This window comes from Lactuca saligna, chromosome 3 (genome assembly GCF_052625555.1).
Source record: "Lactuca saligna cultivar CGN05327 chromosome 3, ASM5262555v1, whole genome shotgun sequence".
NCBI classification, from domain to species: Eukaryota; Viridiplantae; Streptophyta; class Magnoliopsida; order Asterales; family Asteraceae; genus Lactuca; species Lactuca saligna.
Genome location: NC_136419.1, coordinates 20,158,768 through 20,175,386, shown reverse-complemented (window position 1 = coordinate 20,175,386; position 16,619 = coordinate 20,158,768). Strand labels below are relative to the sequence as shown.

Below are 16,619 nucleotides of genomic sequence, written 5' to 3'. Positions count from 1 at the left end.
AAGGATAATTATAATCAAATAAATCATCATTATCTAATTCATAATTATCTCTTAACATTTAGGGTTTTTATTGAATTATCTTATATTACCAAAAACAGATTATGGCAGAATAAACAAAAGATAATTACCAAATATAAACCTAGAAAATCAAGTTAGGAAATAAAATCTGAAATCAGATTAGACGCACCAACTCGACAAGTTGGAGGACCAAACTCGATGAGTTCTAAGAACAACTCGACAAGTTCATTGAACAGAATGTCAATTTTGTTCCATTCTCCTTTGAACAATTCACAATTGCATCATATTCAGTAGAAAACTAATCATTGGATCTGATACCACTGATGAGTTTTGAACAAAACATAAAATCTTATGTGTGCATGCAACCCTAATTGTTTGGATCTAAGTATTCTCTAATTGAACATGAAAACTTGAAAAACAAAGAAGAAACCCTAGGTTCTATGTATTATAATCAAAATTCACATAATAAAGGGTTATAATACATACCTTTAAGAATGTTATTGTAAACAAACTTGATTCCTTGCTTGAAAGACCTTCAGTAGCAAGCGCCACAAGTGTCACGCCTCTAATGGCTCACAAACAAAACAAGCAACCAAGGAATACTATGGAGAGAGAATGAAAGGTCCCCTTAGGTTCTTTTTAGAGTCTATAGACCGAAATTTAACCCTACGAGGGTTTATATAGGTGCTAGCAAGGTATTAGATTAGGTAGGTGTATCCAAGATAACCCCAATACATTAACTTCCTCACTAAGGCATCCAAGGCATCCTTAGAGCCCAAGGAAATCCTAAGAGCATCTAGATTTCGTTCCCCCTATTTAGGGAGGTTCTAGAATGCTTAATGCTCAACTATTGAACATTGTCACCTTTAGCCCCTGCAGTTTCAGTTAATTCCTTTAATCCCAAAATTAATTTCAAATTAATTTCTGATTAAATATTAATTGAACAATATGATTTCTAATTAATATATTATTTCCATAATACATTAATAAATCATTTATTTTGATTTCTAATTAATTTATTAACCAAGTAATAAATTAGTAAATCACTATTCTCTCTCTAATAGTTATCTTATTCAATTGTCAGATTTGAAGACAACCCAAAAGGACATTGCTACTATCAATTCAAGTATATACCAATTATAGTTATGGGCTTAGACACCTAATCCAACATCCTCCCCATCCACATCATACTAATGAACCAACAACTCTCTCTCCCCGAACCTGCTGGTGAACTCTGCCATGGTTTCAGTCTTCTGTTAGAGAACCTTGAACTCCTAAACTAGCTGTTGCACCTCAATCAAATGGTACAAACTGTTACACCCCCAGATGATGGGAAAATCGCTAGAAGCTAAGACGAAATCATGGATCATAGTATTAACCATACATTGAACAATACAAAAATGCAAAAGGAAATAGATACTTTTATTTATTTTAAAAGAGTAGATTACAGTATCCACTAGTCTAGGGTATATAAATATTAAGAGTAAAAAATAGTTGAGATAAAACCAAATGGCTTGAATAGTAGGCTAAAATGAAAGTACTATAAAATGATAGCACCCCATGATTCTTCTGAGTATAGGTCTTCCAACTGCCTAGTTCCCTGAGAATACATGTGATTTTGAAAGAGTATCAAGTTTAAAGTTGGTGAGTTCACATGTTTGCAATATCTTAATCAAAATATACTTTTACATCAAAAGTATGCCTGCTATGTATTCGATATGTAGTTTTTGAGACTTAAAAGTATACTTTGTATGTATATAGGTAGTTTACTAGCCTATATATAATGTATTTTATATTTATTGTGAGGTCCTATAACCAAGCTCCTAACAGAATGAAATGCCCCTGTCGACGCTTCATCATACGTTGCAGTTGTGTAAAAAAAACATCATCCTGCTTAGACTTGACAATTTAGGTTGTAGCTAGTAACCATAAGTGGGGGTGTCAACTCGTATAGATATATAGATAATGTTCTCGCTCTCCATTACTAATGCTTATAAACCAGCGGTCTTTCTAAGTAATGGGTACTTAGTTTGATCACATAAACTAGAAACTTTTTGTAATTCTAGTGCCCTAACCTTAATTGTCAAAGTTATTTGGGCAAAGTTTCGATAATATAACCTTATTGTATTTGATTGATAGGAAGATGTTCAACAGTACAACTCTACTGCATTTATTTGATAGCCAGAGGTTCGATATTATTACCCTACTATGCTTGTTTATTAAACTGAGGTTTGATAGTGTTTTAGATATTAATTTGTATAAAATATAAGTATATAACAGCTTATAAAACAATTTATGCATGTATTCCCCCTGGAAATAGTAAAAATGTTTAAAAGCGGGGTCGTAAACTCACTTTATTAATGTGCTTTATACCAAACTTTCTCTTGCTGTAAGTGGTCAGACACTCGGGGGTGCTTGGGACTCAAGGAAGGAAACTACAAATGAAAATAAGGAAGATAAATTAGTTTGAGAACTGATTTGGTGTGCCTAAACTTCTGAGCCTCAATTGCTATTTATAGGCTAATTTGGACTTGCCCACGTCATGCCACATGTTTACCACATTGTGGTCCATGCGTAGGGAGCAACGTTGTCTCTGGTGCTGCCACGTCGTGGCCATATGTGTGCCACGTTGTGGTGCATGCGTACGGACCAAGGTTGCCTCTGGCGCTTCCACGTTTCCCAGCTTGCCCTTATTCTCAGCATGTATTTTCGCAATCTTTAAAAATTCGTAACTCTTGCAAACGAGCTCTATTTTTGACGTTCTTTATATCGTCTATTTCTTTTCGAAGAGTACTACAACTTTACATTAGGCTTCAATAGCTAATTCACATTATATTTTAATTTATATTTTTATAAGGGTGTACCTTAAATAATTTTGCAAAAATCATAACTCTCTCATACGGAATCTGTTTTTGATGTTCTTTATATCCACAGATTTTGTATGTACCTTTATGGAATTAACTTGATCAGATCTATGCTCAAAAAGGCAAAAACAGGAAATAATAAACTATATCTACTCAAGTAACTAATTGGGTTGAGGTATCGTGATGGAATTTTCGTGTCTGATCGCTTGAATATTTTTCAAGGAGTTCTTAGTCAGATTTTTGAAATAGGTGTTAAATTCTATGATATGGTTCAAGTTTGTGGCTTCTTGGTACTTTAATATATTCATGGAAATGTTTGCAACTTCATTGTCAAACTGAGCACCACCTGGGATTATTTCAAAATACATGGAAAAAAAATATATCATTCTAAATGCATATATGGGAAAAATGTCACGAAGACGCAATTCACATTTAGATTTGCGGGTTATTGAAAAGAGGAGAGGGGGGGGGGGGGGGGGTGAGAGAAAAATTGGATTTATAATCAAGAAAATATGAAAAAAAAAGAGGCAAGTCAAGAGGTAGACATGTTAATAAAGAAATAATCATTGTGGTATTAAAGGGCATATAATTGAAATTTCTTCTACCTGAAAAGAGAAAACGAGAACCTTAAGCATCAAGGAAATAAAAATGATAATGGGCCAAATGAAGATCGAGTTGCAACAACCATTGACGAATTTATTATTTTCTATGAAAATGTGATGATCAATCTTATAGAGAATGGGAAACTTGGGTGATTGATAGTGATGTTTCAAGTCATGCTATACTTCACATGGATTTCTTTACAAGTGTATAAACCTATACACTTGGTAATTATAGGATTGTTTAGATATGAAACTCGTGTATTGGACGAGTTTTTTTTTTTTTTTTTTTTTTTTTTTTTAACGTTTAATATAGAAGTTCTAAGCCTTACATATTTTTTTTAAGTAATATATTTACACACGTGATATCACGATTTTGCATGTTATTATGCATGATGGAGATTCAAGAGAATGTGATCATAAAAACTACTTGATAGAGAGTTACGAGCCAAATAGCAATGCTAGGAAAAAAAACATTGGAGTGTACTTGCTTCATTATAGAGCTTTGGCATAAAATAAGTACATATATGAACCACACATAAACCATTACTATGCCAACAATATCGAAATTTCCATCACAGTCTATTAAATCCTTTCCTTCAACATTATATAATTCTGGAATTGTTACCACACTATTAGCCGGGAAATTAGCCTAACATATGTATATTATTAGGGATTTAAAAAGAAAGGAAATAAAGGCTTATAGAGCAATTATTATGAGATTTCAATATAATTAAATACCTTATATATATATATATATATATATATATATATATATATATATATATATATATATATATAAATATTTAGTCAGCTCTCGATTTTAATTTTAAAGAGATAGAAAAAAAAAACAAAAACAAAAACAAAAAGTACCAAGTGGAAAACAAAAAATATATAATATCTCAGAAAATTACACGTCACAAATACATGAGAATATATATATATATATATATATATATATATATATATATATATATATATATATATATATATATATATATATATATTAGTTTATAGCCCGTGAGAACCACGGTTATAAAACTAATTAAATTTTTATAGAAAAAACATCATAAATGGTCTCTGTGTTTTCCCAGATTCTGAAGTTTAGTCCCCGTAGTTTAAAAATCTCATAGTTGGTCCCTATGCTTTCAAAACTTTTGACAGGTGGTCCTTATCCCTCACACCGTTAGAATCCCACCGTTAACCCTTATTTCATTAAAATAATATAAGGGTAAATCGGTCTTTTCACCTGTGCCCTCTTCTTTATAACCAAATGCATGTCTATATTGGTCTAACCCTTCTCGCACCCACCGTCTTCTACTCTCACTCTACTGTGCATCGAATTCCAAAACGATTTCTGCGAGTGTCGAAGATGGCGATTTGTAGATGTGGAATGGAAACAACGAAGTTGACCTCATGGACGGATCGTAACCCAGGAAGGCAATTTTTGAATTGTTCAAGATGTGGGTTCGTAAGGTGGGTTGACCCTACGATGTGTGCAAGGGCATTGGTGGTGATTCCAGGTTTAATAAGATCAATGAATCGATTGGAAGAGACGGTTGCAATTGCAAGTGCAGAACTGTGGAACTACCGGCTTATGTTGTTCTGTTCATGGATTATTTTTTTTTTGGTTTTATTTTAACTAGTAAGGATTTGGATGGTAATAGGATGGGGGTTTTTGGTTTCTTTGTACGCATCTAACTAGTTCAGGGGGTTTTGGATATTGATGGAATGGGTATTTTTGGTTTCATTTTGTTGTATGAAGTGTAACACATTAAGTTAACGGAAATGATGATTATGTATTTTGTTATAAATCTGTGGTTTTGATGTTCATTTTCGTATGATGCATTGTTATAACTGCATCTTGCAAATGGTTAGGAATGGTATTTCAAATCTACATTGTTATACATGCATCTTCTTGAGAAAGGTTTGGAGAGGGTAATTCATAAGCAAAATGTTGATAAAATCATTACAAAATGTTGATAAAATCATTACAAGTCTGTGTTTAACCCATACAAACATGAGACTTACTTTCAACATACTTACTGATGGAATGTCATAACCCATACAAACATTACAAAAGACCTAATTACCATAATTTAAACAACCAAACCATAATTTATGTTTCAAAAGACCTAACTACCCAAACATCCAACTAACTACTTAACATATTTCCTAAATTACCCTTTCCCTTTCCTTGTGTCTTACCCTTTGCCCGTGTCTTCCCTTTTCCCTGTGTCTTCCCCTTTGATCCAACTTCACTAATGCCTCCCTGCCCTTTACATGTTCTTGAATTGTGCCCCTTGTTATGACACTTTGAACAAGTGACTGCAATAAATTTCCTGCTCAATTTAGTGGTTTGGCTGTTGGGCTCATCAACACCTCTCCTTCTCTTCTTTTTTGGCCTCCCAACCTACACATACACATTTATTATATTTAAAACATTAACATACATGCTGGCATTAAAAGTACATATCTAGCCTAGTTGACATAACAACCTGTGTTTGATGTTTTGGTGGAGTTAAAGTGAATGGACAATCACTTTTTAGCCACATTGAACGACCATTTATTGGATCAATTTTGTTCAGATACATGGCTCTCCATGTTGATAACTTATAGCAAGGATGGACCCAATCCTCAACATCAGGGGCATCTTCTCCATTTTCAATTTTGTTCCATATAACAGAAACAACATGCCTACATGGAAAACCTGTAATCTCCCAGAACCTACAAGTGCAACTTCTTTCATTTAGGTTCACCACATACTGATCCTGCCATGTGCTTGCAACTTGGTACTTTCCTGCCCCATTATACTTAGCTACATACTTTGCTGCTTGAGTCTTAATCTCCTCTAAAATTATAGTTGCAGTAGTACTTAGTTCCCCTTGACACTTATCTATTTCCTTTTGCACAACAAACAATCTCTTCATGAGATACTCTCTAATATACTCTAAGCAGGTGATGATTGGTTTATCCCTACCTTCCTCTATCTTAGCATTGAATACCTCACAAAGATTATTCAACAAACAATCAGTGTGTGCCCTACCTGTGAAAACCATATTCAAAAAGATAAATTACAAATTTTATATTAAAACATAAAACTCAACAACTTCTAAATGACATACCACTGAAGTGAGATTTAGACCATGTCTATGCAGGAATCTTACACAACCAAGCATGAGCTTCATCATTCATTTTCTTCAACTGATCCATTGCATATTTAAAGTGATTTACTGTTGTTGCTCTACCACATTCCCAAACCAATTCACTCAACTCTTTTCCTTTCCATTGTTTCTTCAGATTCTCCTGAATATGCCTCAAACAAAATCTATGTTCTGCATTGGGAAATACCTTTGCAACTGCTGGTATTATCCCCTTAACAAATGCAAATTCAGTCAGTTTCATTTATAAAATTAGAAAATAAGCTACACTATCATGAGAAATACTTAGGTATAACATACCTTTTGTCTATCAGAAATGAAGGTAAAATTTGAATTTGCTCCCAATTCTAAGTCTTCTCCTAACAGTTCCACGAACTAGGTCCAAGAACTAGTTGTCTCAGCCTCTACCACTGCATATGCTACAGGGTATATTCCATTATTTGAGTCTAGACCCACAGCAGTTAGTACCTGCCCAGGATATGGGCCTTTCAAGAATGTACCATCAACTCCCAGGAAATCCCTTAACCCAGCTTTGAATCCCAACTTCAATGCACCTAGACATACATATATTCTTCTAAAAGTTCTTGCAGTAGTCGACAATGATGGTTCAGGATACACATCTATCCTAACAGTTGAACCAGGATTTGTGTTTAGCAGTTCCAAAGCATAATCCCTCAGATACCCATATTGAAGTTGGTAGTCCCCACTAATCACACGTTTAACCATTTGCTTTGCCCTACCAACCTTTTGAACTGACATACCAAGCTCCAACTTCTTACACAACTCCTCGTGTAAAGCTTTGATTGGAATTTTAGGGTTACTTTGAATTTGTGGAACAATTAAGTTTGCTAAATATTTGGAAGTACAAGCTTTAACTGATCTTGTCTGCAAACATTTATGGACTTCATGTACTGTTTTCACCAACCAATCTGTATTCTCATCTGGCCTCGAGATTTGGACTGCCCAAGGATATTTTCCTTTTTTACTAATCACATTTTTGCCCTTGCACTTTACCTTACTTCTAGTTGATGGCCCACCACATTGAACTATTTCAGTAGATTGTCCCTTGCACTTTACCTTACTTCTTGTTGATGGCCTACCACATTGAACTGTTTCAGTAGATTGGCCCACAACACCTCCACATTTGACCCTTATCCTGATTTTATCATTTTTTGCTAAGTATAGGGACCTCCTTGTATTTACAGCATGTGCATGCATGTAGTCCACAACTTCCTTCTTTGTTTTGAAACACTGCCCCACCCTATATGGTTTTAAATGGATCTCCCCATGTGAGCATGGAGTTGACCTACTCAACTCCTTAAGCATTTTTGTCCTTTCATCTTCATTAAATCATGCATACTGATAATCATCACTTTGAATAACTTCCAACTCTTTATCAACTATGTCATTACCTATACTTTCAGTTTGCTTGTTTAAAATTCCATGTTCATCTACATCCACATGACTTTGGAATTCACTCATGTCTATATCCACATCAAATTGCATGTTGGACTCATGTACAATGTAGTCACTATCATCAGAATCATCTGCACTATAATCAAAACCATCTTCATTCTCACTATAGAAAGCATCTCCACTATCATCACTTACCATGCCCTCTAGAATTTCCATTTCTACTTGTTTGTCTTCACCATTCGGTACACTGTACTCAACATCAAATTCAACATAAGTTGAATAATCATCTGTAAGTGCTTCAAATTCATCGAGTCTTACACTTTGTTGTCCATCAATATCTTCAGAAATTGGTTCCTCTGCAAGATTGCCTAAATTGCTCTTACACACTTCTTCTATGTGGCCCATGATCAATCCTTCATTCACATCAATGACATTACTTCGTTGGCTAACTTGAGACATAACATATGGAACAATAGTCTTTGAATGATCCTGACTTTCATCCATATCTATTACCTGTGACTGGTCAACAACATGGTTGGCAGGGGGGTCTAACTCAAGCTTTTTACTACACGATCCTACTTCTCTTCTACAAGGTTTTTTTCTATTAAGTTCCGGTGACACACTCTCAGGTTCCAGTTCCTCAATAACAACTTTGGAAGGAGACTTAAAATAACTAGCTACCCTAGTCTGACCAATTTCAATATAGACCTTTACAAGTCTGTGCTTAGGGACATACGAAACCAATTTAAGAACATCTTGGTCATTCCCTAAAGGCAATAACCCGTAGTCTAAGGGAAATTCAGGGATACAGAAATGGTAGTAAAGAGTCTGTTCACCTTTGTACCCTAATTCTCGAACCATGTCATCGAGTTCATGGATTGAAAATAAATCAGTGTCAACGTCATCTACGTATGATACACTACCATCGACGTATTTCCTTCCAGGTGACTTGGTGAAGACACCACTATAGTGTATCTTCAACGTGAAATAGTTATCATATCCCTCTACAAACATAAAAATAGAAAGGATAAAGAAGATGATTTATCTTCACAAATACATTCAAGGAAAACAAAAACTTTAGTTTTTTTTTTTTTTTTTTTTTTTTTTTTTTTTTTTTTTTATGAAAAATCTTACTGTATCTCGATTGCAAGTCCTTCAAGCACGCATTTTTTTCACGCAAACACCATATTGACAGAACCATTGTCCTTTGGTGCTGTGTAAACCCTAAACCCCAATTTCGATTCGAGGATAAGAGTGATCTGTTGAAGACGAAGTCACTGTGCTCTTGGGAGATGAAGAGTGTTTGGGAGTTGACGTGAAGAAGACAGTGGCATAATCATTTCCCTTAATAAAGAAGAGGGCACAGGTGAAAAGACCGATTTACCCTTATATTATTTTAATGAAATAAGGATTAACGGTGGGATTCTAACGGTGTGAGGGATAAGGACCATCTGTCAAAAGTTTTGAAAGCATAGGGACCAACTATGAGATTTTTAAACTACGGGGACTAAACTTCAGAATCTGGGAAAACACAGGGACCATTTATGATGTTTTTTCATTTTTATATTAAAAAATCAAATTTATTAATCAATTATAAATTATTACTTAAGAAATATTTTTTAGTTATATAAAGGTAATTATAATCAATGATTTAAATAAATGTGTGAAGTTATATCACCTTATAATCTATATTAATTTTATTTTATTTTTCAATCTAATGTTATTAATTTAATATAATTAAAGTGAGAAAATTAAAATTTTGAAATTTAAAATGAGGAATCAATTATTAATTTAATGTAATTAGAGTGGAAATTTAAAATTTAAAATTTAAAATAGATAATTAATAGATTGATAAGTGGCATGATAGGTGATATATAACATTAATGATGAGTCTTAATTGTATAACACTTGTTAATAGGAGCTTAAACTTATTCTTTTATTAGAATATATATATATATATATATATATATATATATATATATATATATATATATATATATATATTAGTTTATAACCCGTGGGAACCACGGTTATAAAATAATTAAACTTTAATAGTTAAAATTTAAAATTATTAATAATTTATTTTAAATAAATTATTAATTAAGAGGTTTTTTTAGTTATATAAAATTATAATCATTGATTTAAATAAATATGTAAGATTATATCACTTTATAATTTGTATTAGTTTTATTTTAATTTTTATTCTAATTTTGTTAATTTAATGTAATTAGAATGAGAAATTTAAAATTTAAAATTTGAAATGGAGAATCAATATGTTGACAAATAGTATGCATTAATTATAAGACATAATTAGGTAAAACATGACAAAATAAAAAAATAAAATTTGCATTAATTATGAGGCTTAATATGGGGACACATGTTAAAAGGAGATTAAAAACTACTCTTTTATTAAAATAGGGATATATATATATATATATATATATATATATATATATATATATATATATATATATATATATATATATATATATATATATATATATATATATATATATATATATATATATATATATATATATATATATATATATATATATCGTCATTCTTTAAAATATCAACTAACATGATTCCCACGAAAGACTACAAACATGACTTTGTTTTTTAAATCTTGTAATGAGAAGCTAATGCATCACAACATGATGATACATAACAAAGTATTACTTCATTGCGACCAAAAGAAGAAAAGGGAAAAACTTAAAGCAATGAAGGATAAAACATATTATGAGGTAATGACATTGGCAATAGCATTTTATTCCGAACAAAAGCGTACTTATAGTGTTCTTATTAGGTCTCTAGAAGAGGTTTTGTAATGTTTTGAAGAAAAAAAATACACATGTAAATGCCTTTAATTTTTTTAAAAGATAATATGGTGTTTTAATATGTATTTATGTTTTTTCTTTGAAAATAAATAAATAATATATGTTTCTTTATGTATTGTTTGTAACCTGTTTTGAAGATCAATCAATACCTTGTGTCTGTGTTCACATGGACATATCCCTACTTAACTATAAAAGAGAAACCTTGAAAGGATGAAGTGTTGTGATTACACTAACTTTGGTAGAATAACATAAGGCCTAAATTGTCAAAGAATATGAGTACATTAAGGCGTCGTGTACTTGTGCACATTAGTTTACTCATCTAATTAACCCACTAAATCTGAAAAAAGTTTCGACGTGTATGAGCTTTACATGTGCACAATCATCTATCAAGATAATGTTTGAAAAGATGTTGAGTGTATGAGTATCGTAAAGCATGGCACACTCATGTGTTGCTAATCAAATCCAACAAGTTATCGTACGTCCTTTACTAAAAGAAGCTACAATACTATATCTCTGAATATCTTTCCTTTATATTTTCACTAGAATAATTCCTGACCATATGCATATCAGGTTTTATCCTATCAAATCTATAACCAATGAAGATTTTATAAAGAGAAATCAAATATCATCCTTTTTTTTTTTCTATCCACATTCGTATCAATTTATAATTATGAAAAAATGTCCAGTTTTATTTTCCTATTAATATTTTCTGACCTTTATCACAATTTTAAATAGGTAAGTAGGAATATGAGTAGACTTTTTTTCTTCTGGAAATGCATAAATTCTACTAAAATATGAAAACATCCAAAACAATCAGCAACTACAAGATTGCATATACATCTAGAAAGAACCCTATACCTACCTATCATGTAAAAAAATCATGAACTGGTACGAGATTGAAAGAAACTTGTTCAATGTTATCTTACCAAAGAATGTATAAAAAATCCGATTTTAAAAAGTAATGTGTATCAACAATATCGAAGTTATTTAACTCTGTATTATTAAAAAAAAAAGGATATGGTTTTAATGAATATATTGCTACACATTGTATATTATATGACATACACATTCCGCATTGTTACAAATTTTTTATACGGCCGGTGAGTGTTGAGTATTCTTTTCTTTCTTGGTGTTATTGCTTAGCGTATAGGGTTTATAGCCTTTATTTTTTTCTCCGTTTCCATGATCAAGAAGCAATGAGAGTGAAAAAGAATAAATGGGATGACACAATATCACTTTGAGAAGATATATATGTTTATGATCCATTCTTTTTAACAAATGGTGTCCTCATCACATGATCATTGAGAACTGACATGACACCATTGTCTCTCTATTTATTTAGAACAAATTCATGGAGCAATATTAATCCAACATGGGTGTGTCAAGTGTAACTTTACTTGTTCATCATTGGCGCCATTAATCTCATTAACCACTAACTCTATCTTAATCATCATCATCGCTTTTTTGTACTTGAAACAATGAAGTTATGGCGTTTGGGTCGATATACAATTCACCAAGAGTTTAACTTATAATAAAATATTTAAAATGTTTTTTGCTCAATAGAAAAATTAGATCAAAACGAAATCAACATATATATATATATATATATATATATATATATATATATATATATATATATATATATATATATATATATATATATATATATATATATATATATATATATATATATATATATATATATATATATATATATATATATATATATATATATATATATATAGATGGGTTCAATTGAGAAAATAAAAAAAAGTTGAGAATGAGAGAATCATTCTTAGCCACTCATTTAATCTAAACATAAAAAGACACGATGATAAACTTGTAAATATGATAATAACCTTCAATCTCAAATACGTAACTGTATAGAAATTTCGATCGTTCATCATCCAAATTTCTCCTCCAACCTTCAACAATCATCCAGATTTCTTCAGTTAAATCATCATCAACATCATCTAGTGTTAATCAATCATCGATCTTCGTCAATAACATGTTTATCAACACGATTCAATAGTTAACAACAAAATTTCGTTTTTTGTTCTTTTAATCCAACCTTCAATTTTGCTTGAATACGATCAGATCTTCAACATCTATGATTAATTATACTCTCAGCATTATTAGATCAACATCATTGATAATCAACAAAAAATCCACTTTACATCATTCATTCAACATCGATTCTCAAATAAAACTTCAAAATTGAGGTTAGAAAAAGATCAATTGTTTTTTTTTTTTTTTTGAAATTTTTTATATAATTCTCTATCTATCTACTATTTTGTAAGATTTAAATAGTCAAAGTATCAAGTTTTTAACATTTTTAAAAAAGTTCAATTGTATGCACTCCAACTATTTGATGAAATGTATAAACTAAATTACCGCGTTATATTCGTATATGAATATGTTTTCTTACCTAAATCAATATATGATTATTAAAACAAACAAAATGAATATGCAAGTATGTCTGTTATTCATATGTGAATAACATATGAAAATTATATATATTTGTGAAAACACATTGTAATATTCATATGTGAATATACTGTGTAATATTCATAAGTGAATATACTATGTACTATTCACATGTAATATACCATGTAATATTATGTAATATTCAGATATGAAAATACTTTTTAATATTCATAAGTGAATATACCATCTAATATTCACAAGTGAATATACTATGTAATATTCACAAGTGAATAAATCGTCTAATATTTAAATATGAATATACTATGTTTAGTATATGCTATATTCATATATGATTGATACTTAAATTGTAAAAAAAAACTTAATCATTGTTTTTATTCATAAGTGAATAACGAATGTACTGTAGTAAAAACATGATTCATCTTTATTCACTTATGAATAACGATAGCTGAAAATATTAAAAAAATAATTTTTTTTATTTTAAAACTATATCAATATGGATGTCTATTTGTAGAGAATAAAAAATCATGAATTTTGGTATATTTAAAATCATTTTTCAATAAAAACAGCTTCTTAAAAATTAAAAAAACAAAAAAAAAATGTTTTTGTATATATTAAGGAAACACGTTTTGTTGGAAAACACATGTTTATTCCTTTTCCATTTCCGCTGGTACGACGGAAGCTTTTGCAGCAAAAATAAATGAGGGGTTGAAAATGATTCTCCAATTTCCAACCTTTCTTTTTTTCTCAATTGAATTCTCCTCTCCTCTCTCTCTCTCTCTCTCTCTCTATATATATATATATATATATATATATATATATATATATATATATATATATATATATATATATATATATATATATAACCCGTAGGAACCACAGTTATAAAATTAATTAAACTTTAATAGTTAAAATTTAAAATTATTAATAACTTATTTTAAATACATTATTAACTAAGAGGTCTTTTTAGTTATATAAAATTATAATCATTGATTTAAATAAATATATAAAATTATATAACTTTATAATTTGTATTAATTTTATTTTAATTTTTATTCTAATGTTGTTAATTTAATGTAATTAGAATGAGAAATTTAAAATTTGAAATTTGAAATAGAGAATCAATATGTTGACAAATGGTATGCATATATTATATTAGAAAGATAATAAGATGAAACATAACAAAAGAAAAATAAAATTTGCATTAACTATAAGGTTTAATATAGTGACACATGTCAAAACAAGATTAAAAACTACTCTTTTATTAGAATAAGGGATATATATATATATATATATATATATATATATATATATATATATATATATATATATATATATATATATATATATATATAGTAAGTGGTTCAAATGAGAACCCAAAAATGTAAAATGTTAAAAACCTAATAATCATTTTTTAAAATGTTTTCATTAAGAGCATTTTGGACTAATCCAATATTTATATTGTATTAAACAAACTTTTCAATTCTCTAGTTTACAAATTACTTGACACTCATCGTCGGACCGTCACCGGACCACCATTGAACCGTTGTCGAACCGCCGCCGGACTAACATTAAATTTAATGGTATTTTTCTGGTTGTATTCACAGTTTAATAAAACAAACATTGTAGTTCACATTTTTTTGGTAATATTTTTATTTTTCCAGCCAAAATTTTAGTAAAAAAAATAAAATTATGGCTAGACAAATTCAAAATATTTTTTTTCTAAATTTTAGATTACTTTAAAATGTATATCGTGTATAAAGTGTCTTCACATTTTAAAACATCATCATATTCGCATTTTAATAAATATATTAATTCACTAATAAAAAACGCATTCACATTTAAAAAAAGATCTGATTCAATTGTTAAAAATATTTTTTTTATTATTATTTTCTTAATAAAAAAATAGCAAAAATGTAATTTTTGTGTTTCACCTAAGACATAATTCACAACTTAATACTAGGTTCAAAAATCAATAAACATACAATTTAACATAAAATTCACAAAATGAGGATTTGATTCAATAATTAAAATTTTATTTTTTGTTTTTCAGTTTTGAATAAGAAATAGCAAAAATATAATTTTTAGTTTTCACCAAAGGCATAATCAAAGTGTAAATATTATAGTCAAATATCAATAAACATATTAATTTATTCGTTCACAATTTAACACAAATCTATACAAAATTCACAACTTAATTCACAGTAAAAAAGAATGATCTGATTCAATTATTAAAATCTTTTTTTTAGTAAAAAAATAGCAAAAAAGAAATTTTATATTTCACCCAACACATATTCAAAGCCTAAATTCAAAAATCAATAAACATATTAACTCACTTATTCACAATATAACATACAAACCTTCAAAATTCAAAAACTTAATTTAGTATATTCACAACACATTCATAATAAATTCACAACTTAGTGAAGTTATTCGTAGTTAAATGCATCCAATCATACACCATTCAAAATTTAAAACAAAGCATTCAAAATAATATATATCATTATTTATAAAATACACATAAAAGTAAAGAAAGTACAAAACAAATATAAAAAAGTACATAAAATGTAAAAATGCAAAAATTCACAGTTTAAGTTACATTATGTGCACAATTTAATACACTCATTCATAGCTTAATTTACAATATTCGTCGTTTAGACTCGAAAAGAAAACTTCCTTGTGACATTTTATCAAACGACTTGTGTGAATCTTTTTTTACATAACTTCACTTTTTAAACTTTACCACTAGACGAGTTTGTGGTGAAGAAACATATATAGTATGGATCCACAAGAGATTTCGCAGGCGATAGACCAAATCCGAGAAACAAAAACACAAAAAAATCAAATAAACAAAAAACGAGATCTGGTAGAAAAACTAGTTTAAGAATAACACCGTATATTATGATGATGGTTGCGACTTATGCTTTGTGATGCTCTGGTGGTGACACAAACAAGGTAAGAACAAATTTGATGCTATAATGTGACACAAACCAGTTCAATCTCACTGGAATACACTAGTTGTGGAGGAGGACAATTTAGATCTACCTAAAACACATCATAGTTGTGTCAAATCTAGTATAGTTTCGTCGGAGATATGAGAGGAAGAGATAAACGGGATAGAAATTGATGGAGGCGTTACATCTGACGATTTTCATGGGAGATCGAAGAAAAACACATGTAAAGGTGGTGTTAGGCAGCAATGGCGGTAGATTTGGCGATTTTCAACTGATTCTCGTCGGAACTTAATCAATCTCACTAGAACTTTATCGATATGAT

At 29.9% G+C, this 16,619-nt stretch overlaps 1 protein-coding gene across 1 annotated transcript; it reads right to left on the bottom strand.

The window, feature by feature from the left end:
• Nucleotides 1–5,636: 5,636 nt before the first annotated feature.
• LOC145035235 (uncharacterized) lies at nt 5,637–6,886 on the bottom strand. The gene is made up of 3 exons (XM_078983814.1): nt 6,649–6,886; nt 5,980–6,527; nt 5,637–5,894 (listed from the first exon to the last, which is right to left on the bottom strand). Exons 1-3 carry the CDS (start codon nt 6,884–6,886, stop codon nt 5,637–5,639), a joined length of 1,044 nt encoding a protein of 347 aa, XP_078839940.1.
• Between the last annotated feature and the right edge of the window lie 9,733 nt (nt 6,887–16,619).